The sequence below is a fragment of the Hydra vulgaris genome, chromosome 05 (genome assembly GCF_038396675.1).
Source record: "Hydra vulgaris chromosome 05, alternate assembly HydraT2T_AEP".
In the NCBI taxonomy this organism is placed as follows: domain Eukaryota; kingdom Metazoa; phylum Cnidaria; class Hydrozoa; order Anthoathecata; family Hydridae; genus Hydra; species Hydra vulgaris.
In genome coordinates, this window is record NC_088924.1 from 2809101 (window position 1) to 2836583 (window position 27483).

The window sequence follows — 27483 nt, forward strand, 5'->3', positions numbered from 1 at the left end:
CTTTAGTTGCCATGCTTTTCTCTTTTCTTTTAAAAGCAGACTTAATATTGATATAAGATTTGCGATATGCATCAATTATATCAATAACACGTTTTTTTGAAACAGTCGGAATGGAAGCATCAGGATATTAAGTAAATGCAGCTTTTAACAAACCAAATGTGATATAAAAGAAAATGTGGGTTCCTTATTACCAGTTGTTTCAGGTCCAAGACGCCACCTTTCGTAAATTAAACATTTAATAACATCTTCTTTTGTTGGAAGCATCCAAGCAAAATCTGTCAGTGATCCGAAAATTGGGCAGTCTAATGCTCTTTGCTTTGAAAATTTTGAAGATTTTGCCATGTTTTGTTTCTCACTGCTGTTTTCTTTCTTACTCACGACCTGAGGCAAGTACTCATAATAGTTTATTAGCTGTTTATAGTTATTGGTTAATTAAATAATAATGATAATCTGGAAAATAATCTGTTAAAATAATAATTATTACAATATATGCTCGCGTATAAGCCAAGAAAATTTTAAGACAAAATAGCAACTTGTGCAAGTATCATAAAAGATATAAACTAATTTTTAAACTTTAATTTTATAATGTTAACGTACTGTATATTTGGGTATTAGTCAAAAAGTTATTATTATTATAACTATTTAATTTTATTTAACACCCATGTGTAATTTACAAGTTAAAAAGAAAAATAAGAAAGTTAATTCCGGTAATTTTTACTTCAGAATTTTTTCTTCAAGAAAATCTTTGAAAATTCCTCTTTGTTCTTTTGCATTCCAGCACTATTTTAATATTTGTTCAACATCGGAGGGAATTTCACTTTTGGAAGGTGCAACTTTTATCTTCTTTTTATTTTGAATCAAATTCTAAAAATCTAACAACTGAAAACGGTATAGTTCCAGAACATCATCAGCTAACGAATGTAGAAACAGAGGGCGTTCCAGCTGTGAACTGATAATGTCTACAGTTGATCTATTTTTCAGTAGGTGAAGGAACAAGTTTAATTTATTTTTTCTAATACTTCCCGAAATTTCCTGGATTTTAAATAAAGAACCCGCATAGTTCCTACTTTGTCTTTAAACATTCAAAAAGGACTTTAGCACACTTCTTCCAATAATATCTAGCTTTTTCATCAAAGCAGAATTATTTCCACATAGCTCCATACCATAAGTTAAAGTAGGGACTGCCAATGATTTATATATATAGGAAATATAATTTGGGTGGGCAAACCGGATTCCAGATTGAATAAGAGTTTGAACAACAGCTCTAAAGTTTGAGATTTTTTCATCAACATTTGTATGACTGAGTGAGTTTTCTTGTCTCAAAGGATTAACAATATTATAACAAAAGAAATCTAAAAAAGAATAGAAACAGCTGCACTTGGTTTAGAAATCACGTTAAAAAGATTGACTTTAAAAAAATTAAAAGTACAATAAAACAACAATGAACTTTGTGGGTATTTTCAGGCTCTTTGTTAGAACAGAACATAATGTCCGCGGGGCGTGAAATTTTGCACAGTAATTAATCATACATAGATGCATTTTTTGCTCACTACCACAAAGTGCTGTGACATTAAAAAAATATTTTTAAAAATATATGGATATGGAAATTTTATGTCCCTTGCCAGAACAGAAGTCATTGTACCAGAGTGACAAAATTTTGCACAGAAGTTACTTATGCCTAGAGACAAGTTTTCCGCTCTACCCCGAAAGCACTATGAAAAATTTTGTTTTTTCGAGCCCCCCTTATATCTAGTAAGAATAGTGTTGGACCGCTATAATTAACAACTTTGATGGCTCTTTAAAGCTTCATGCTGATGATATTAAATAACAGTTCATTTTGCAATACAGATCATAGCCACCACTTGGTTAATGTTTTTAATGAGGTTTTACTATGATCAGAAACATGGCTACTACTTATTGTTAGAAGTGCTTTGTACATAGGATTGCGCCTACTTTTAAATAATACATGTTCTAAAGGACACCTGCGCATCTTTTAGTACATGTGTTATTTGTTCTAATAAATATCCAAATTTTAACTAATTGTTATTAAAAAAATCTGTTCTAGATATGGCACTTTAAGACATTGCGAAAACTCAAAAATTAGGTATGCTCCACCTAGGTCTTTGATCTTTTCTGGTATTTTATTTGTTTAAAATTTTAGGTTGTTGTATTCCAAAATTATATGCGATCCTTAGTAGATCTTTGTTCTACGCCTACACATACCTCAAAACTGAATTTTGATGACATTAGAATCAGTTGTTTAAAAAATAGGAAACTTTTCGTTCTGTCAGAACGAAACCAAATTTTGCTTGATCAAAATCGTTTATAAAAAATTACTTCATAAAATTTGAAAAAATCAGAAACCATTTTGAATAATTAAAATAAAGTTACAAGTCTAATATATTACATGTTTAAAAATTGTTTAAAAACAGCATTAAAACAATACTTGGTTTAAAAACAGCATAAAAACAACATTTGTTTAAAAAAAAAAAAAAGGCTTTGTAAACATCCGCAAAAATCCATGTTGCAAAAAACATTATGCAGCTTTTAAAAAACATTACGCAGCTTTTAAAATTTGAAGGGATTGAGTAATGAAACCATATTTCAACAAATATTGCAAACCATATTGCAACAAATTAGTTACAATGAGAAATCATAATCGCATTTTTTAAAAACAAACTATTCACTAATAATTTAAAAACAGATATTTTATCTGGATTATTAACATAACACTTCATTACATAATCCTAAACCTTAATTCAAGGTGACTGTGATGTCATCATAAACTTCTAAAATTCTAACATAGATAACTTTTAAATAATTTATTTTAATTTTTGCTCGCTTTGATAAATTAAGCAGTCTCCGGTACAGTTCTCGCAAGATTCTCTGCCATTAACTTGTAGGTCGGCTCATTTAACGTGTTGATTGCACGAATGGTTTTCGGGTGACTAGGACCAAATACCTTAAAAATAGTAAAACAATAAGGTTATGTTCTTAAACAAGAGAGCAATAATTTACAAACAAATTCAATTTTTTTTTAACTCTTTGTTTCTTCCTTAGCAGAATTATCAGGAGGCTGCAGAATCATCATTAGGAAAATATATATATATATATATATATATATATATATATATATATATATATATATATATATATATATATATATGTATATACATATATATGTATATGTATATATATGTGTATATATATATATATGTATATATATATGTGTATATATATATAAATACATATATACATATATTTATACATATATATATATATATATATACATACACATATATATATATATATATATACATATATATATATATATATATATATATATATATATATATATATATATATATATATATATATATATATATATATATATATATATATATATATATATATGCATACACACATATATATACACACACACACACACACACACACACACACACACATACACACACACACACACACACACACACACACACACACACACACACACACACACACACACACACACACACACACACGTCAAGCAAAATAACAACTTCAAAAAAAGTTTTTATTTCTAAAAAGATTTGTAACAAAATATTACAAAATATATTTATTTAGCACTAAAAGCCTTTCAATGTTTCATAAGTAGTGCTAGTTTAAGTGCTGTTATGCAAAAAAAAAAAATTATTTGTGTTATAAAAGTATAATTTTTAATCAATTAAGGTATTGTTGCTATTAGTTATCATTGTCGAATGTTTTTTAAAACAGGAAGTGTTATTTAAAGTATCATGCTTTTGTTTATGCTAATGACTTTCATACGACAATAAATTTTTTATCACTTTAAAGTTCTAGAAAAACAAAAAGCTGGAAAAACGGTTCCATTTTTTTATTATTTATACGTTGGCAACCATACACATGGTTGTCAAATCACCGGTTCTGCAACTTGATATACAGTCAAAGAAATAAGTATCTGAACAAAACATTTTATTATGAAAAATAAACTTTGTCAGGTTACTTCAGAAAAACATGTTTTTGATAAATACTTTTATAATTATTCTAAAAACAAATTTAATCACGATTTTATATAGCAAAAAATTAATCAACGGTAATTAACTTGCGTTGCTAAAATTTAACGATTCCCGTTAAATTTTAACTTCAACGAAAAATAATTATCTGAACATGTTGTTTTGTAAACGAAGTTTTGAAATTGATTATTAAAAAAAGTTTTTAAATCAATAATATTTGTTCGTCCAGTATATGTTGATTGACCATTACACGATAAACATTTTAAATAATGACATTCTTGCTGTTACAAGTAACGTGGCATTTAATGTTCCAGATAGTACCATTGGATGTTACAAAATATTTTACCTCTTGCAGGTAAAGTATACAAATTTTACAATGACTATCAAAACGACAGGAGCTGGTCCGCTGAGGCTCCTGGCACATCAGCCATTGTCGAATACCGCCAAAATCCACAGTCCGTCATGGTCTGGGGTGGAATCTGCGCTAGCAGTAAGACCCCCCTCGTTTTCGTGGATCAAGGAGTCAAAATCAACCAAATCTAACAACGCGACATTCTCGAGACTGTGGTACTTCCATGGGCCCAACAGCACTTCAGCGATGTGAATTGGACAGTCCGACAGGACTCTGCCCCTGCTCACAAGGCAAAAACAACTCAATACTGGTGTCGGACCCATTTTCAAGACTTCATTGCATCTTTGGAATGGCCACCCTACTCGCCGGATCTCAACCCGATGGATTACATCATGTGGTCAATTTTGGAGGCCAGGGCCTGTGCTACACGCTGCATAAGTTTAGAGTCGCTGAAGCAATCGCTGCGCCGGGAATGGGATTGATTGTCGCCAGAAGACCTGCGGCCCATCGCTGAAAATTTCAAGACGCGTTTGGGCTTATGTATCGCCGGGGTTGAGGCCACTTCGAAACCATTTTCTTTTTCAATTAAATCAATGCCATAATCAATTGTAAAGGTAATTAACTTGTTTAATTCAGCGAGTGACAATTTAAGCTTTTCTATATCTAGATGTTTAGGCCATATTTTAATATGGGCAACTAATCCATTGAACTGTAGATAGATTTCGTACAACATTCTCTCTAGAGGATTCAATAACATCAACTTGTTGAAGGAATGAGCGTACTGAAAAGAATATCGCTGCTGTAAACAAAAGTGTGGAAGAGGATCCAAATTTATCAATTTGTCATTAGTAGCAGCAATTGGGGCTCTGTTTGCCCATAACATGGAAAAATTAGAGCAAAGATCTTGGTCTACACCCGTATAAGATCTAGTTGGTGCAAAAACTAAAGCCGCAAGACCATTATATGCATTGTTCCTTCGCCGATTGGGCTCTAGAGCAGTTAGTAACTGACCCGTTGTTTTATCACTTAACTGTGTTCAGCAATGAGGCTCATTTTTGGCTTAATGATTTTGTTAATAAGCAAAATTACTGCAAATAGAGTAAGACTAAAACAAATAAAACCCTACAGACTCCATTACATCCAGAAATATGCACCGTTTGGTGGGGCTTACACACTAGTGGCATCATCGGACCTTATTTCTTCAAAAATGAGGCCGGAGCTCGCGTTATGGTAAATGGAGATCGATGCTGCACTATGATTAATAATTTTTTGTTTGAAAGTATGATGACATAAATACAAACAAGATATATTTTCAACAGGATGGCACTACTTGCCATACAGCAACCACAATCATTGACTTAATGAAATCAAAATTTGGAGCTAAGTTAATTTCAAAAAATGGACCTGTCAATTGGCCTCCAAGGTTGTACGATTTGACATTTCTGGATTATTTCCTGTAGGGCAATGTGAAGTCACTGGTTTATACTGATGGCCAGCAACAATTGATGCCTTGGAGGCCAGCATTGTTCATGACATGACATAAGACCAAAAGTTCTTGAGAAAGTGACACAAAAATGGACACCCAGAATGGGTTTCGTCAAGAACAGCCACCGCGGCTGTTTTTGACAAAACCCATATGCCCATACGCCTGAAATTATTTTTAAGCGTTAATGTCATATATATATATATATATACATATAAATAAATAAATATATATATATATATATATATATATATATATATATATATATATATATATATATATATATATATATATATATATATATATATATATATATATATATATATATATATATATATATATATATATATACAGTGAGAACAGAATTTAATCGTACAAAGTAATTTTTGCATTTTATTTTGCTAAAACTTGCTTTTATCTTGATTAATAATGAAAATAACTGAACCAATTTTTTTTTAATTTATTATGGCTATTTCTTATTTATAATAAAGTAAAAAGTAAAAATATAAGAAAATGTGTTTGTTATACAATTTTTGATTTTTTACTTACACAGGTATTAATTAGCGTGCACAAAAATTAATTGTACAGAACTGCTTTATTATTTGTTATGCATGTTTATGATTTTTTTAATATTTAGATAATATTAATTTCTAGAATATTATTTTCAGCAATTAATAACATTTTTGATAAAAAAACTCATTAAAAACTCTGTTCATCGAACCTTATGGCACCCAAAGGTAAATATTTAAATACTACTCAACGAAAACATGTTATAGACTTGGTTAAACAAGGAAATACTAGAAAATAAATAATAGAAAAGTTGAAGAACTTACAAATATTCCATTTACAACAGTTAGAGCAATTGTAAATAAATACAAACAATGTGAAACGTTCGAAATTCGTACTGGACAAGGACAAAAGCTGAAGACAACCTCACAAGATGATAAAGAAATTTTGAGAAAGATTAAAAAAAATCGGTTTAAAAGTACAAAATATATAGCAAATCATCTGAAGAACTTAACAGGAAACACAATTTCACTAACATCAATTAGAAATCGTGTTCATAATGCAGGGTTTAGTGGATGCATAGCTGAAAAAAAAGAGAAGAATGAATTTTGCAAAAAAGTATTTAATGCCAGCATCATTTTGAAAAAAAGTACTTAGGTCTGATAAATCCAAATTTAATTTAAAAAAATCTGATGGTGCACAGAGAGTTTGGCGAAAGTGGGGTGAAGCATTTAATTTGAGTTGCACGAGAGGAACAGTTAAACATGGTGGTGAAAGTGTAATGGAATGGTGTTGGTAAACTAGATGAAACTATGAATGCTGATTTGTATAACAATAAATTGAAATGAAATTTAAAATCTTCTGCTAAAAGATTGGGAAACAGTTTTTTGTTTCAACAAGACAATGATCCAAAACATGCTGCTAAAAAAACTAAAACCTTTTTTGATGAAAATGGCATGTTTTAGAATGGCCTTCACAGAGTCCAGATTTGAATCCAATAGAGCATTTATGAACTTTATTAGATAAGAAAATAGCTAATAGAGCATTTATGAAAAAAGAAGATTTGAAGAGAGCTGTTGTTAAATCATGGTCTATAATTGACAATGATCAAATCAAATGTCTTGTAGAATCAATGCCAAATTGCTTGTTAGATGAAGTTAAAGCAAAAGTAGGATTAACTAAATATTTAAGTATATTAATAAAATGCAAAAACTTGACTCTGTTTCTCAGTTATTTTAATAAACTGGTATTTTTTCTTAGCTTTAACCTATAAAGTTTTTCTTGTACAATTATTTTATGTGCAAGTGTTTTCATCCTCTTCTTTTTGTTTCGAATTCTTAACCAGGTAATTCAAAAGAATAAAAAAAATTTTAACAATTTTTTTGAAGGTTTTTTACCAAATGAATAATTGCATGATACAGTATTTTAATCAAAGATATTAATTTTATTGAAAAATTACTTTGCATAATTAAATTCTGTTCTCACTGTGTGTGTATATATTTATATATATATATATATATATATATATATATATATATATATATATATATATATACACACATATATATAAATACATATACATATATATATATATATATATATATATATATATATATATATATATATATATATATATATAAGCATGCGCACAAACACATTCAAATCAAACTATTTCAAGTAGAAAATTAACTTACTGCCAGACAAGTATCTTTAAGTTTAATAAACAATTCAAAGGCTTTTGTACGATTTCCAGCCATCTCATAAGCAATTCCAGTATTTAAATAGATTCGTGTTGTAAGCAAATGTTTTTCACCATATCCTTTAATACAGTATTCCAGAGATTGCAATAGTAACTAAATAAAAAATTTTTATAAAAAAAGCTAAAAATTAATTTATAAAATAATATTAAGGTGGATCAGAACTATATATAAAAACTTGATGTGTTCTTAACTACTCTCCACAAACTTTTTTTCTAGTATATATAAAAGATTACCATACAAAAAATTGGATCATTTTGAACAATTTTAAGGATCAATAGCGTTTCAGCATTTTGTACAAGCACCTAGATTTATAAAATTCTAACAAAAATACAGTTTAATTTTTAAGCATGATTTTGTTTTTTGTTTTTCTGAGAAGGCCTTATGGGACATCATTCAAAAAAAATTTTCTGGTTGATTGTGCAATTAGCAAACATCATCCATCATGCTGTCACCAAATAACTTTTAAAAGTTAAAATTTGTCAAACATATAGTACTTTAGAAATATCATTTTAACTATAGAATAAAACAAAAAAGTTTAGCAATGACACAATCAAGTGCTTTATGCTTACATAGTCTTCTTAATTAGTTACCATGAATAAATAATATTTTGTTTATTAAACTGATTAGTGTAATATTATAGATAACTTATTAAGGCCTAATAACAACTGTTTTTAAAATAAAACAAGCACTAAACAATGGAACATAACATGAGTAAAAAAATTATGACAATATTTACTATAAAGTACTTTTATATATCCACAGATACTTTTGTACATATTGGCAGCTGTAAAAAGAAGCTCTGGTGAAGTTTATGACTCTCTTTCTCTTCAGCAAGATTAGCTACAAACAGTGATGCTAATCACTGTCTCCTTTTTTTTCTACTTCAATAAACACCTCACTGTTAAAGAATTGCACAATATGATTTGAAGCAAAGCAAGATTTCTGACTCAAATGTTTAATGTAAAAGAAAACTGAAGAAATTGCATGATGAACTTCAGCTGTTGAAGAATAGGAAGAAAGTATATAAAACCCACAAAATTAAAGAGCAAATGTTTAAAGACTGATAAAATTTTTGGATTCAGCCAAAAAGAATACTTATGATATTGTAACAAACAATGATAACAGATAATTGCTAACTCCAAGCATGGTTTGCATCATTGCTGATGTTGCTTAAATTGAATTTAATCAACATCGTTTTGGAACACCATTTAGGGCCTAGCTTTCTTTCCCAATTAAGTGTATCTAGTAGTCAAAAGAGCCATTATAGCTAACTTTGAGCTTCCAATAAGTCACACAAGAGAATAAGAACATGTGGCCCAGAATAAAACAGTTTTAAAAAATATGCAACCCAAAAGAACAATTTTTTTTTTTTTAAATGTTACATATCACAAGTCAAAACTTTTATTGACCCCTAAGTAAATTTCAATTAGTACAATTTTCTTCAAATTTTTAAAAGAATAAAAATTTTTTTGTTGCAATTAACGCTCTCTATATCTAGAACAATTTAAACCCTTAAATATATGTACTGAAACCCTTGCAGCTGCTTTATTTGATGTGACATCATCAGTGAGATTTCATGTGCAGCAATATGATACACACACACCCATATATAGTTTACTACCAAATCATGAATAATTACTTTTTTGAATAGTGTTAATACTATTTACCTTTTCTCTTATATGGAATGGTTGATTGAAATCAATAATTGCTTTTGTCATCAAACACTCAGCAATGTGCCCAATATCATTTAACTAAAACAAAACAAAAATATTTTTAAATAATTGTAATAAATACCAAATCAATTTTAATATAATTAATCAATTAGAGTTAGAACTTTAGACTTACAGTATAAAAGTATATATGGCTATATTGCAAGTAATAAAAAACAAAACAACTTTTTATATTAAAGGTTACAGAAACAGATAAACTTGTTTTTTAAATAATAATAAATTGCTTTCATTTTTTGAAAAAAATATCAAATTTTTATAGAGGAAACATTTACATATTCAAAACAAGCTTTTCTTATAAAATTCCTGTTAATAGCTGATGAGTATTTAAAAAATACACAACAGCTATATTATTTAGTCTATTGGAACTTATTATGGATTCTTTTTTTCTCTCAAAAAAAAAAAACTATTATATTATAATACAACAAATATAATAAATACTAAAACAAACAAACAAATATTTACTTTTATTAACTTCCAAAAACTTTTATAAAAAAGTTAACTCTTTTATTAATAGACTGAGGGGGAAATTTTTTAGTATTTTCTGTTTGCATACTTTAGTTGCTTTAGTTTTGTTCTGGTGTTTTTATTAGAATTTTAATTTATTGTGCTTAGTGTTTTCTACAGGTGTTATGATATGTGATTTATTTAGTTATTTTTATTTATATTGTACAGTAGATCTACACTTTTTACATCATATCATCAAAAAATATTAGTGTTTTACAAATTTGGGTATGGTTGCGTTTTAGCTATTGGTAGTGATTCTTTTTTTACTGCAGTATGGATTAGGCATAAGTTGCCGGGTAAAGCATAAGTGGCGATGATGATTATTAGTGCTGATCCTCATCGAAACGTCAGTAATAATAGATGCAACTCTGAGGAGATGTTTATTACTTAATTACTACACAAATTATGTTTACACATCAGCTTAAATGATTTTTTCCATTCTGAGGCCTTACATTGTTGTATGTATACTTATTATTTTGTAACCAATTTTTTGTTTTATAAGTTTTGTTTGGTGATATCTTTGTTGTATATCTTCATTCATATTACTGTTTATAAAATAATTTTTGTTATTATTGTAGGTACTGTTAGGGTGAATTGTCTGTCTTATTTATTTTTAAATATTCCTCTATTAATCTTTATTTTTGTCTTGACAACTGTCAAAATATGCTTTGTTCAAAAAATAGTTCTCCTTTATTCTAATGTACTTCATTTCTTCCCTCAAGCGTTCACTGCTTGTGTGTGAACATTTGGCAAATTTATATGCCAAATTTTTAAATAATACTTGTAATTAATACCAACATAAATTTAATATAATTAATCAATTTTACAGCATTTTATTAACTGATTAAAGTATTGTAAAAAAAAAAACAATTTTAAAATTAATTTTAATCAATTTATTAGCTGTTTAAAAAATAGTAAAAAAAAAAATTTTATTAAAAAAAATATTTAAAAAATAAGTTAATTCTTTTATTAGAAAAAAAAAGGATATGTTATAACAACAATTTAATAAAAAACTGAAGATGCTTTTGATGAAAATGCTTTTGATGAATAATAAAAATATGAATGCCTATTCTATTTTTTGTTAAAAAAATTGAAACTAAAAAAATTGGTGTCCTAAGATAATGAGAGATATGTAATGTCAAAATACCAAATACCAAAACCAAAAAGAAAGAAAAAAAAAATTTTCAATTATTTCTTAACATGTTCTACATTGTTGATAAATAAAAATAACATATTTTTAAATTTATCTGATGAAGAAAAAAATGTTTAACTATCTTTTATTATTTTTTTTCATTATTTAGAATCATGACTTTATTTTTTGATGAAGGCAAATATTTGTAGAGAAACTGTACACTCTGTATAAACAGAGTGTACAGTTTCTCAACTGTACACCATTGTACAGCTTAGAACTTTGGCTATTTACTATTACAAAATTAGCTTACATCAATTAGATACATCAAATCAAATATTTTTTTTTAAATCAGTTGCTTTTTTTTTTTCCTTCATTTTTTTTAACTTTTTAATGTTTAAGAGAACTCTAAATATTCAAAAATCATTAAGTCATTTTAATAATTTAATAATTAATAACATAAATATTTATAAATGTATATATATTTTTAATAATATTTATAATATTTATAACTTTATAACAAAAGTGTTTTTTTACTTAAAAAAAATATTTATAAATTTACACTAAACCACCGTCTCAATAATAAAAACTTTAAGGAAAACTAGAAAGTCAAACAAATAAAAGAACTCGACATTGTGCTGAAGACTCAGTGCTGTGCTGAAGAAGAACGAAAACGAAAAAAGCTTTTATAAAAATTTCAAAAATTTTTCACTAATATTGTATATATTTTACAAATTTTTTTTTATTACTTTAAAAATAGTGAAAACCAGCAATCATTTCTTTGATAAAAAATTTCAAGATTTGAGAATCTTTGTAAATTAATTTTATGTCTAGTGTAAAATCAAAAAATATTTTCTTTGTTCTATGAAATTATTTTTTACAATAAAAATTTCATCAAACAAAAATCTTTTCTTAACTTTATTTAAAGCAAAACTCAAGCACGTAAAAACATTTTTAAATCAATTTTTAAATCATTAAAATTTTTAAAATTATTTTTAAATAAGCTGAAGCTTAACAAAAATGTTAAAACAAGTCATATGACTTAATAAAAGAAAACAAGTCATATGACTTAATAAAAGAAAATACTTAATATATAATAAGTTTATGCTAACAAATCATTGGCATTTGTTTAGACAAATTGTCTAAAAAATTTTATTGGTATGCAACAAAATAAATGACAAACAAAGTTATTGAATGGAAAGCTGGTGAATTTTTTTTTCCTAAATAAAAAGTTACTAAATTCTTAAGAAAAATTTTAAAAGAAAATGTTACATACCTTGTATATAAAAAATGCTTTTGAAACAAATTTAAAAAAATCCAAATGAAAATTATAGTTAAGAAACTATAGTCAAAAAAGAATGAAATTTAAACTTTATAAAATCTATGAAATTTTTTTAGAGTGCTGATTTTTTAATGGTGAATAGCCAAAGTTCTCAGCTGTACAACAGTGTCAATTAATCACCACATCAACTCACATTTTTTTATAATTTAACTTTTTTAGATCATGTGTGCTCTTTTTTAGAATGGAGTTGTTTATAGAACAGCAAAAACATAAGATAAAAGATGTTCTTAATTTTTAAATCTTATTTTAGAAAGATTTTGTGGTGTAACTGATACAACTCAAAATTCACAGAAGACTTAGCAGTTAAAAATTTTATGTATTTCATCAAAATTCTTATTGAAATGGTCTGAAGCATATATGCAGACCATGATGGACCAATTTTACAACAAAAATAAAAGGATGGAGGAAGGATTTAAGTGAAAAAACTTTTTGCTTTGACATTTTTTAAGTTTAAATTCTTGAATAACTATTTAAATTTAAAATTCATTTTCAAAAAATTAAAAACTTATTTTTAAAATTAGAAATATTTTTTTTTCAACCACAATTAAAAACAACAACAACTTAACAAAAAGTAACAACCAAAGTTTCCAGAATATTCTGGAAAAATAGAAATTGTGTAAAACACTTAAAAAGTAAATGAAATAAGTTTTTAAATCTTTTTATCTTTTCAATAATTTATTCACTTCCTTCAACTAGTTTCTATTTAAAAACATTTAAATAGGATCACAATAGAGTTAAAGAAAAATTACTCTTTGAACAAATAAGTTACTTATTTAATGTTTTTAATGAGGTGCCCAAAAATTCCTAACATTTATATCTTTGAAAGCTTTAAAAACTACATTGCAGCATTATTGAATATACATATATTACTACTATAAGTCTCAGTAAGTACATTACTACTTAAATACTTTGATAATTATAATGTATGTATATATATATATAGATACACACACACATATACACACACACATACTAATCTACCTCAGTGAATACTTCAATAGCAGCATCTATTGCTACAAATGCTTCTTCTCTTGGTTTAGTTTCATGAGTGATATCTGCTACATTACTTAAGTGATGGGAAATCAATATGTTTGCCAGTGCACAACGATACTATTTTAATAAATTTTATAGTTTTGTTTAGTTTACAAAAAAATAAATTATTAAAAACTAAAAACAAAACTTCTTAAAATATCAAAAAATTTAAAAAGAGTTTCTTACTTTATTGTCTGGACTATTAAACTGTTGGCGGTAAGCAAGACATTTACGACCATACTCAACAATAAGTTTATTATCGTCTAATTGATCTGGTCGCATATACTGTTGAGCTTTATCAATCTAAATAATATTCATAAAGTTTAATGTCGACATAAAACCTTGCAAATATACAATAACTAACAAACTATGCTGTCACATGATATTATAATAATAAAAAGTTTAATGTCGACATAAAACTTTGCAAATATACAATAATTAACAAACTATGCTGTCGTATGATAATATAATAATAAAAATTAGCAAATAAAAACTAAAATTAAAATAAAGGTGAAAAAAATAAAAGTATTTTATTCATTTTAAAATTCATTCTAATTAATAAAAAATAAAGTTAGACTCGATGAAGACTAAAATTTGATAAAAATAATAAAAATTCGCAAACTGTAAACCTATATAACAAAGCATAACTCTCAGACTAATATTCCTATTTCTTCAAAATAATATTTAACATTATTTAATATTTAACATATAATTAACAATAATTATATAACATTATATAATATTTAACATTTATATAATATTTATAATTATATTAACATTATATAATATTTAAAATAATAATAAATTTACAAATAATAATAAATTTACAATAATATTAACAAAAATAATATTTAACATCTGTCAAAAAAAAATATCTAATAAAATTTAAATATATACCAATTTACCCTCTTACACCCTTTTTATACACCAATCCACCCTCTCATACCCTTTTTGTACAGCATTTATTCATGATATAGATATAATTAAATAACTCGGAAATGTTTCACAATTTCCAAATATTTATACACAATTTATTTTCATTATACACAATTTCCAATTATTTATAACATTCTTGATGACACTTCACATATTTTGTGTTAACACATATATCCTGCAGCTAACATGTTTTGATGTGTGTAACAGATATGACATACTTAAAATGGTATCGTATTGTGATCAAAGAGTTTTAGAAACAAAAATTTTTAAACAAAACTATATAATATAAAAAAGTATAATCAAACAATAAAAATAACATAATTTACAAAAATCAAGAAAAAATTATTTCAATAAGTAATTATCATTATATTTTCAACAAATATTCTAGATCATCACTTATTTTAAATAAACATTATATTTCACTTTCAAAATGAAACATCTTCCATGTCTCGCAATTCACAGGTCACCGTAAAATATGTGAGGCTATACAAAATAAAAAGGTATCATTTGAAAACAACATGTTACTGTAGAATGGATTTGGGTTTGTTTTAGCAAACCCAAAATAAAATATCGAAACTGTTTGCTTACATATATTATAATTACATTTTATAATTATATATTATTTATGTTAAATATAATTTACAGTAACTTCCAACTTTAATTAGTGGCTGCTTGCAGCCTTGTTGGAAGCGAAGATGTTTAAAAAAAAAAAAAAAAAAAAAAAAAAAAAAAAAAAAAAAAAATTATATGTATTAATTTATGTATTATAAAAAATGATTAACTTTAAATTAATTTAAGATTTGATTTAAGAACCAGAAAAAAATACTCTCTAAAAACACCCCCAGTAATCCCTTGGTCGAGGAAAAATATTTTTGAGAATTTTTTCTTCATGCTTTACATACCATAAGTAGACAATTTATGATTAAGATAACTAGGTTTTATATCTAGGATTTATAAATCATATATAATAAATATAAATCATATATAGTAAACATAAATATATATTATAAATTCATCATAATTAGTAAATAATTATGTTTCAAATTTCAAATAAATATATTTAAGCGCTTAAGCCATATGAAATTTAGAACCCTCACTTTTTAAAAAAAAAACAAAACAACAACAAATAAAAAAAAAGTAGCTTTTAATTTGTTCTAACATTTTTTAACCTTATATCGCAAGTGGAAAGAGTTATTTAAAAGAAACTGAAGTAAAAATCCATCTGAGATTCTCTATAAAAGAGCAGTAAATTCCCGTTGGCCATTATAATGGGTATTTAATTGCAGAGATAATGGGTATTTAATTGCAGAGATAATGGGTATTTAATTGCAGAGATAATGGGTATTTAATTGCAGAGATAATGGGTATTTAATTGCAGAGATAATGGGTATTTAATTGCAGAGATAATAGGTATTTAATTGCAGAGATAATGGGTATTTAATTGCAGAGATAATGGGTATTTAATTGCAGAGATAATGGGTATTTAATTGCAGAGATAATGGGTATTTAATTGCAGAGATAATGGGTACCTAATTGCAGAGAAAAGTTTTACAGAAAAGGTTTTACTAAAATTGAAGTAAAAGAATGTTTTGCTGAATAAAAAAATTTTTGAAAAAGTTTAGGATAACTTGAATTAAATTTTTTAAAAAACTTTTTTCAACAATTTAACACCAATCAAAAAAAAATCATTAAAAAAATTCTTTTATTATACCTCACTTTTACATCGCGCCATATTTTGATAGATATCTGCCATTTCATCAGGTCGTTCTCCAAGTTGAGTTAGCTCATCATTTAAACGTTCTTCCATCAACTCAAGTGCTTCTGAATATTGACCAGCTTGTATCCTTAAAAAAAAAAAAATTATAGAATAAAAAAAAAGATTAATAAAAAATCCAGGTAACAATAACAATAAAAAAATATATTTTGTTTTTAAGGAAGAGATAGTGTAAAATAATCTTTGTTTTTAAGGTAGAGAGTTCTTAAGTGTAAATTAGGTAGAGATATAGAGTGGTAAAGATAGATATAGTGTAGAAAAGGTAGAAATAGTGTCTTGTTCTTAAGGTAGAGATAGTGATCTTTGTCCTTAAGATAGAGATTAAAAAAATCTTTGTCTTTAAATAAAATTTCTTTGAAAAAAAAAAAATTGTTACTTAACACAAAATTATTACAAATCTTTGTTTGTAAAATACTTAATCTTTAACTCTTTAATTGCCAAATAAAAAAGCTGTTGATAAAATCCAATGATCAAATTGCCCTTGCTAAAAGTTATATCTCTATAATTCCCTATCAATTATTTAAACACTGCACAACCTCTCCTTAGTGTGGAGGCTTTATCATTTATATGATAGATGCCATATACAAAAAAAAGTTGAGAAACATTTTGCTGAATTTAAAAGATTTCTCATTACTTTTATTTATATAGACATAAAATGCATTTTATAACACATAAGGTGTTAACAGTCCTTTTCTTAATTCAAGTGTTAAATCACAATCTACAAACAATATCATGATCAAACAATTGCATTATTACTTTATATTGATCAATGTCTGAAGAAAAGGGTAAAGAACCTGCAAGAATAATTTGCTATTTACTAGTACATTTTGAATATTAATTGGCAATATTTGAAATTTCTTTATTTTCTATTTTTTATGCTACTAGCTGCAGTTAAAGGATTTGATTTGATGACACCCATAACTAACCCTGCAGTTTGAAATGCCGTTGTAACTCTCTGCAGAACCATAGTTAATTTATTTAACAATTGTCATTAAGGTAACTTTTCCTAAATATCTATAATATTATGAAATAATCAATATTTATTATTGAAAAATTAACTATATATAATTTGTGGGTAATTCAATAGTAGCTCCAATGTAACATAATACCTCCAGTAATAGGAGGTATTTTGTTACATTGACAATATTTTTGTCAAAAAGACACTAAAAAAAACAACACATTCTTGACCTTCATTACAAATTCCTCAAAAAACTCTCAGTTTTATCAGATATACAATAAAATAGTTTCCAAATAATGCGTCCAAAAATATTTTAAACTTAATTTTTAATATCTTGTTTTGAGTTTTTTTTGGTATTTTTTACCATAATATTTTTGCTCAAGGTGTCTCAGATTTTTGCTTACATCGTTAACAATTGGAAATCCTGCATTAATCCAGCAATACTTTATTTTCACCATGATACATTCACATTTAACTTGTCAAGATCTATCTACCTTTATGTTTAACTTTCACAGCCATGCTGAACCAGAGTTTAGTTGGATGAAATGATATTGAGGTGTGCCATATCTTTATGGAATTGTTAGAACTATAACATTCAGGGAAAGTTGGTGTGAAAAATAAAAAAAGTGTGTCATATGCTATATACATATACTAATATGTGCTATATATGTACATACACACATATGCTAATATCAGGCTTGGTTGGGATGCAGGAGCAATCCACTCGATTACTGACCACGGAAATAATATTTAGTTGCAAAAACCTGGCCAGATTTTTTAGTTGTTTTGAAAACATTTAAGTTTATGTATGCTTCCATGTTTGTTCGCAAAACAATTATGGAGTTAATTCTTTTATGTGAATTTAAAAAATTTTTGTTTTAAAGACATACAAGAAAACAAACATAAACTTGAATGTTCTCAAAACATCTTGGTGCGGAAGAATAAAAAGAATATTCGCGAACACTAAAAACCTGCCAAATCTACTAACAAACTAATTCTCTTGGTCCAAAAAATGTGTCTGAGGTCACGACAGAACACAAGTTTATATATATATATATATATATATATATATATATATATATATATATATATATATATATATATATATATATATATATATATATATACATATATATACAGGCTTGGTCAAGAAGCGGGAGTGATCGGTCTCAATTACTGACCACGGAAATAATTAATTGCAAAAAACTGGCCAGGTTTTGTAGTCATTTTGAGAACATTTAAGTTTATGTATGTCCGAAAAATAAAAAATTTTCGTTTTATGGACATGCATGGAAATATACATAAATTTGAACGTTCTCAAAACATCTTGGTGCGGAAGAATAAAAAGAATATTCGCGAACACTAAAAACCCGCCAAATCTACAAACAAACTAATTCTATTAGTTCAAAAAATACGCTAAGTGAAATAAAGTTCTAGAGTTTTCTGTTTAATTAATTTAAAAATTGCATTATTCGAAACTTGTTGATATTTCTAGCATAAATTGTTTTAAGAATATACTATCTAATGAACTATTACTTTAATACAATGGCTCACTCTCGGAGCCACATCTGTAAAGCCGTAAATCTTTTAAACTAATATTATTTGTTTACAAAAATAAATGTATTAAATATATATTTTTTAAATTGTCAGAATTTTGAAAGTTTATTATGTATTATTAATTTTTATTAGTGTATTCTTAATTCTTATTTAAAAAATATGTATTTTTTATGTAAATGTAATTTTGTGTATCTGTTTTTTATTCGAATCTTTTAAAGCAATTTTTACGATTTATTTTGAAAACAAAAAGACTTTAAACAATAATTGCGTTTTCAATGAAATTGTTAATAATCATCGAAGTTAACAAAACTAATTATGAAATATACACAAAAGGAGTTTCTGGTTACTAAACACAAGCATGCATACAAAGTAACTTGCGCTATATATATATATATATATATATATATATATATATATATATATATATATATATATATATATATATATATATATATAACCCCTAACTGGTTGTCAGAAAATTTTTCCATATTTTGTTGACAAAAAGTAAAAATTAAAATGCAAGACCGGAACCTTTTTTTTTAATACTTGAGAGACTGCCTGCCCCAACTAAACCCTCAGTCGATGTAGCAGCACTCCCTAGCGAGTCAGGTTATAAGATAGTCTATGTAGCAACACTTTGTTGCGAGTCAAGCTATTTGTCAGTTGATGTAGCAGCACTTTCTTGCGAGTTAGGCTATAAGATAGTCGATGTAGCAACACTCCGTGCATGATTTAAAGTAAAAAAAAAAAATAATAAAAAAAATAAAAACATTTTATAAAAATAAAATAAGAATAAAAACATTAAAAATAAAAAATAAAAATAAAAACATTGTTTATATTATTAAAAACATTCAAAATGTTTTAAAAACATTCAGAATGTTTTAAAAACATTCTGGTCAATTAAATTTGTGTTTTTGCGGGGTTTTTTTTAAACAATTAGTTTGTAATTAAATTAATGGTTTTAACTTTCTGACAACTTGCAAATGTTGGATGAAAGTCAAAAGTAGTTAAAAGTGACGTATTTTTTGGCATAATAATCATTTTTTTCCTTCCGTACTCCCAAATGCAACAATCTATATATATATATATATATATATATATATATATATATATATATATATATATATATATATATATATACATATATATATATATATATATATATATATATATATATATATATATATATATATATATATATATATATATATATATATATATTGATTTAGAAAGTTATTAAACATAAACAAAAGTTTTTAGGTTCTTAAATATTGGTTTACTAGCTCTAAATATTTACGCTTCAATTGCCATTCCTACAAACTTGTTATACTTTAACTTAAAGTTACTTTTTTCTGTTTTAAAAACTAATTAAAATTAAAAAGCCCACTCACTAGACATCATCAGCAATATTGTGAAGCAGTTCCACTTCCTCTTCATAAAGTATTTTTAACCTTTTTAGTTGATTTCTATCTAGTGAATTTAATTTCTACAGTGATCAATGATTTAATTATTTGATTTGTTCATCTTAATAAGAAGAATTGTTTCAAATATGTTAAAATTTTCATGTGAAACATAAAATTGTTATTAAAAAAATTAACTTTTTTATTTATAAAATAATTTAGCTTAAATAAAGCTAGCGTTAGTTTTATTAGAATCTTGCCACAACATAAAAATGACTAAAAAAAGTCTTCTTGACTATTTCAGGCCCCCTAACACTGCGGGGCCAGGGACTATAGACCCCTTCAACCCCAACCCTCCTCAATCCAGCACTAGAAATAAGACACGAGTATATAAACAAAAGTTATGTTAAACTCTTTGATAAATAAAAGAACATTTGTTTCCTTATTAAGCAATCGTAAGATGCTACTTTATATAAAAATGTCGCTAAATTTTATAAAAAAATTATAAAAGAGCGATGTTTTGAAAATATTTGTTGTAATTGTAAACTTTGTTCAATCGTAAAATTTGTTCTTAACGTAATTTATTTTGCTTTAATTTTTTCGCGTTAAAAGTTATTTTCTTTATTTAGCTTTTTTTTTTTTTTAACTGTCTCTCATTGGTCTAAATAATCTTTTTTGTGCTTTTTTTTTTGTTTTTGTTTTTTGAAATGTTCTCAAAATGACTAAAAAATCTGGCCAGTTTTTTGCAACTAAATATTATTCCTGTGGTCAGTTATCGAGAGCAATCGCTCCCGCTTCCCGACCAAGCCTGTGTGTGTGTATATATATATATATATAAATATATATATACAGCGGAGAAAATAGAATTAGCCTCACCATGTGCTGATCCAATATTTTGTAAATCTGTAAACAAGTTTGTGCGGTACAACTTTTGTATCCACACACATATAATTACTGTTACAAACAACAACTTTTTAGATTATAATATAGCATAATTAAATTGCGGAACATTTGATAAAACCATAAAATGTATAATACTTGATATTTGCGGTAACAAATAGAATTAGCCTCATCAATAATTATTTTCAGTTTACTTGTATATTTTGATCTGGTGATACGCATTTGTGAGTTAGTTTTTTATTATTATTTGTAAGTTAAACAAAGACTGTGAAATCAGTGCTCATAAAGTTTTTAACATTTGGTTTTTGATACCTTTATTTGAAATGGGACGTGGTAAGCGTTTAACGAATGAAGAATTAGCAGCAATCAAAGCATACAAAGATACAGGCTTATCTAATCGGGAAATTGCAAAGAAAATTAAAAGATCTCCAAAAGTGGTTAACAATTACTTCAAGATTGGCGTTAATTATGGAGCCTATAAGGGAAGTGGTGGCAAACGTAAAATTGATAATCGTACTAAACGAGTTATTGTACGTCGTGCTGCTGCTCAGCACATGACTGCATCTCAAATTCGTGCTGATTTACAATTACCTGTATCTGTTCAACGTGTGAGACAAATCTTACATGAAGATCCAAACACAGTTTGGAAAAAGCGTAAACCAAAACCAAAACTTACTGCTCGTCATAAAAAAGTTAGATTACAATTTGCGAAAGAACACATGTCTTGGCAAGAAGAGTGGCATCAAGTTCTCTTCAGTGATGAAAAAAAGTTCAATCTAGATGGTCCTGATGGCTATCAATATTACTGGCACGATCTTCGAAAAGAGAAAGAAACTCGGATGAGTCGTAACTTTGGGGGTGGAAATGTTATGGTTTGGGGGGCTTTTTCCTTTGCTGGAAAACTTCCACTGGCATGGATTTTAACAAAAATGAATTCACAGGACTACATTGACTTATTAGAAATAAGTTTACTTGAACATGGTGAGGAATTGATGGGTGAAACTTTCACTTTCCAACAAGATAATGCTACTATCCATAATTCAAAGCTTACAAAAGCTTGGTTTAGAGAAAAAAATATTCACGTAATGGAATGGCCCGCACGTAGTCCAGACCTTAACCCAATTGAAAATCTATGGGGAATACTTTCTAGAAAGGTTTATGAAAATGGTAAGCAATTTGAATGCACTTTGGAGCTGAAAACTCGTATCAGAGAAGCTTGGAATGAAATATCTATAGAAACTATCCAAAATCTTGTGACTAGTATGTCAAACCGCATATTTGAAGTCATTAAAAATTCAGGAAGCTATACTAAATACTAAATGAGCAAAAAAACAAAATATTTTCTTTATTTTTTGTATATAACGCTAATGAGGCTAATTCTATTTTCTCCACAAATTGAATATTTTTAATTTTTTTTTCCATTTGGAATTAATTAAGCATACCAATTTATAAACTTTTTAGTTGTAGTAGAAGTAACAAGAAATAAAGTAGATTTCATAATTGTTTACCTGCAATTTTTGTTAAATTAGAACAAAAAATAAAGGTGAGGCTAATTCTATTTTCTCCGCTGTATATATATATACATATATATATATATAGATATATATATATAGATATATATATATATATATATATATATATATATATATATATATTTATATTTATATATATATACGTAAATATATATATATATATGTACTCTCAAGTACTTAATAGTAGTGGGTGGGGTGGATGTTTATTAATTAATTTTTCTAAACTTAATCTTTCTCTGTTTATTAATTTCTACTTTTTATCAACAAAAAAATTATTTCTTAAAACTAAAAAATAAAATTTAAGTGAAAATCGGCCTTAAGAATTAAAAAACATACATAAACATGATAAATAAAAGAACATTTGTTTCCTTACTAAGCAATCGCAAGATGTCCTTAATAAGCAATCGTAAGACTCTATATAAAAACTGTGGCTTAATTTTATAAAAAAAATTATAAAAGAGTGATGTTTCGAAAATATTTGTTCTAAACGTAATTTTTTTAAACGTAATAGTTTTTTTGCATCAAGAGTTATTTTCTTTTCCTAGTTTTTTTTGTAATTGTCTCTAATTGGTCCAGTTATTCTTTTTTGCGCTTTTTGTTTTGTTTTTTGAAATGTTCTCAAAACAACTAAAAAATCTGGCCAGTTTTTTGCAGCTAAATATTACTTCCGCAGTGAATATGTGCATTGTTTATAAATTTAAAACTTATTTCTTTTAAATTTGAAAATATAAGTTTTTTTAAATTTTTTTTACGTGACTGAACAAGTTTTGCTATGAGTTATCAAAAACCCTTAACTATGTTTTATAATACTTTAAGATCTTTAAAGAAGACTTTTAATATTGTTAATAAAGAACACTTATATATGTCAGGTCAGGTTATCCTGCTACTGGTAACATGTAGCCCAGTACAATCTGCTTCATGTCCGGCTGCCTTGTAGGATATGCTTTTTAGGCAAACGCTAGGAGATGCTAACTCTTACTTAAAACACCCCTGCCTTAGGGCTCTTGATTGAGTAAAAGTTAGAGATGGTGTCTCAATAAAAATACTCATCTTGGGTAGATGTTAAATGCATCCGGCTACTGTCTTGTAGAAGGCCTCTTAGGCAAAGACTTAAGGGGTAAACAGATCTGTTGACCAGCCTCGCACCCCTTCTTCATCTATTAGGCTGGCGCAAACGTATTTTTAATACATTGCTTCCAGTTTAGGATGTTCAATGCTGGACCTTCTTGACTCAATGCATGGGTTTTGCTTGTGTCTCTGTTTTTATTACTAGGTAACTCATTCTGTTATCTTCTAATGAGGGTACAGCTCTGACACTCAGTTTTATGGTTCTGAGACCTGCTGGTAGTCAGGTTTGCCAAACTCTGTGGTAGCTCTCAGAGAGGCTGATACCATCAACAGCTGAAAAATATCAAAGTATTAACAGTGTCATGTTGCGCATGGATGGTGTCCCTGATTGTACTTTTGGTGTGCCTTGCGGAGGCCACATTTGGAGCCGTTTGCTACGGCTAAGGGTTTATTAGTAGTAATGAGGCAATTGCTTGGGCTATTAAACGGTGTTCTGAGTACTATCTATGTTTTGAGTCAAGTTCTTCAATCTAATTTTAAAATGAATAAAATACCAAAAACTATAAAACACAAAAAACCATCATCATCACCAAGTTCCCTAAACCTATCATTCACTAATATTTGTGGTCTTCGAAGTAACTTTTCTTCTGTTGAGTCTTATCTCTTGCAAAGTTCACCAGACCTACTTGCTCTTTGTGAGACTAATTTGAGTTCAGCTGTCTCATCTTTTTTTTTTTTTTTTTTTTTTTTGTTATTTCACCTCCCCAAGGCCCAGAAGGCTACTACAGATGAGGAGGCTACTTAATTGTGGTTATAACCCTCTCTCAACTCTATAACTCCGAAACACGAACCTTGACGAACAAGGCCACTGCGAGGAGAAACAAGTTGAGCGCGGTACTACCAGGGACGTAGTGGGGATCTAACTCGGAACCTCTCGCTTATGAAGCGAGCGCTCTACCACTACACCACTACCGCATCATCTTGCGATCTTAGTGTTGATGGTTATTTTCCCTTAATTCGTAAAGACTCCAATAGTCACATACTTGGCCTGGGCATTTACATTCGTAAGAATTCACCTATTTGTCGTGAAACTAGGTTTGAATCCACAGACTATTCTTTCATGTGCTTTTCGTTCCGCTTCACTCTATTGCCTTTCTATTTGTTCTATATTGCTCTCCTTCATCTCAAGACTGCACTCTTTTTGATGTTATTTCCGATCATATTGACCAAGCCCTCTCTCTTTATCCATCAGCCAATATAGTTGTTGTCGGTGACTTTAATGCTCACCACTCTAAATGGCTTGGCTTTAGTGTCAGTGATTCTGCTGACAAAAAAGCCCACAACTTTTGCCTTTCTCAATCCCTAACTCAAATAGTCAACTTTCCAACTCGCTTTCCAGACAACCCGGACCATTTACCTTCTCTACTCGACTTATGTCTTGTTTCTGATCCTAGTCAGTGCTCAGTTTCACCTTTAGGTGCTTCTGATCACAGTTTGATCTCTCTAAAACTAATATCTCATTTTTCTTCATCACATGAATCCCCCTATTATCGTACCTCTTACAACTACAGTAAAAGCTGACTGGGATTCTTTCCGTGATTTTCTTCGTGATGGCCCTTGGGTAGAAATCTTTTCTCTTCCTGTCGACAAATGTGCTTCTTACATAACTTCGTGGATTCAGGCTGGCATGGAATCTTTTGTTCCCTCTCGACGATTCCAGGTCAAGCCTCACTCTCCTCCATGGTTTTCCTCACACTGTGCTGAAGCGATTGCCAATCGAAACAGTTACTTCCATATTTATTAGCAAAAAAATTATCCAGAAAACAGGCGTCTGTTTATTACTGCTAGAAACAATTGTAAAAAGGTTTTGTCTAACACCAAAGCCCGCTATTCTCAGGTCATGAAATCTTGTATCTCATCTCAAAAATTTTTAATAGTATTAATAATAAGGGCAAATCTTTAATTCCACCTCTCTTGTATGGTTCAGACTTTGTCACCTCACCTAAAGACAAAGCTGAATTGTTTGCTAAAAACTTTTCATCAATATCGTCTCTTGATTCCACTAGTTGCGTTCTACCTGATATTGCCAACAAACAGGTTGATCCATTGCTTGACATTCGTATCACTCCAGCTTCTGTATCTAAAGTGATTTCCTGTCTAGATTCTTCTACAGCTTGTGGCCCGGTCAACATACCTGTTATTGTCTTGCAGAAGTGTTCTCCAGAGCTGTCGTTCTCCAGAGCTGTGTTTCCAATCGTAGCATAAAAGTCATCCTCGATGGACAACACTCTTCTTCTTATTCTGTAACTTCAGAGGTTCCTCAAGGTTCTATCCTTGGCCCTATACTCTTTTTAATTTACATTAACGATCTTCCAGATATTCTCACATCTAAGGTGGCACTGTTTGCTGATGATACTACCATTTATTCTTGTCGTGATAAGAAACCAACACTCTCTGATTGCTTGGAGGGGGCATTTGAGCTTGAAAAGGATCTCACTTCTGCTACAGCATGGGGCTCACAGTGGCTGGTGAACTTCAATACAGATAAAACTCAATTTTTTTCAGCCAATCATTATCGCAATAATTTAGATCTTCCTATATTTATGAACGGTGATGTACTCGATGAGTCACCTACTCTTCATCTTCTAGGATTAACTCTTACTTCCAATCTTTCTTGGAAACCATATATCAAATCAGTTGCAAAATTAGCATCTGCTAAGGTTGCATCTCTTTATCGAGCTCGTCACTTTCTTACTTCGGATGCTATTGTCTATCTCTATAAATCTCAAATCCGGCCTTGTATGGAATACTGTTGCCATATCTGGGGCGGATCTTCTAATGATACCTTTTCTCCTTTAGACAAGGTGCAAAAACGCATTGTAAACATAGTTGGACCTGCTCTTGTAGCCAACCTCCAACTATTATCACATCGTCGTAATGTTGCTTCTCTTTCTCTTTTCTACAAATACTATAATGGGCACTGCCCTAAAGAGCTAGCGTCTTTTGTGCCATCAACTAAAATTCAGTCTTGTGTAACTCGTCATTCAATTAAGTGTCATCCTTTTTCTGTGACTGTTCCTAAGTGCTCCAAAAACGCTTATTCGTCTAGTTTTTTTCCTCAAACTTCAGCTCTTTGGAATTCGCTTCCTTCATCATGCTTTCCTGATTCATATAATTTGCAATCCTTTAAGTCGTCCGTTAATCGTTATCTTGCTCTATAATCTTCATCTTTTTTCTTTCAGTAACTTCCAACTTTAATTAGTGGCTTTTTGTTGGAAGCGAAGATGTTTAAAAAAAATAAAATAAAAATAAAGAACACTTATTGTATTATCAATAATGAAGAATTTACATATTATCAATAAAGAAGAAATTTGATCAATAAATATATGCCTACTATTTCAAGTAGTGCATGTTGCATGGCAATAAAATAATTAAGTTTTCAATTTTCAATTCAAAATACTTTTTTGATATCTAAAAATCATGTTCAA

General features: G+C 28.0%; 1 protein-coding gene across 2 annotated transcripts in view; it reads right to left on the reverse strand.

Annotated features, from left to right (window-relative positions):
* Positions 1-2346: 2346 nt before the first annotated feature.
* The window catches only part of LOC136080452 (TPR repeat-containing protein DDB_G0287407-like), a 67539-nt gene continuing 42402 nt past the window's right edge, over positions 2347-27483 (reverse strand). For both annotated transcript variants that reach the window (XM_065797096.1, XM_065797097.1), the window contains 6 exons: positions 16518-16650; positions 14057-14173; positions 13820-13948; positions 9801-9884; positions 8068-8226; positions 2347-2962 (listed from right to left, as the gene is read on the reverse strand). In XM_065797096.1, the coding sequence (XP_065653168.1) occupies positions 2852-2962; positions 8068-8226; positions 9801-9884; positions 13820-13948; positions 14057-14173; positions 16518-16650 (733 nt within the window). In that variant the 3' untranslated portion in view covers positions 2347-2851. The remainder of the gene's footprint in view (positions 2963-8067; positions 8227-9800; positions 9885-13819; positions 13949-14056; positions 14174-16517; positions 16651-27483) is intronic.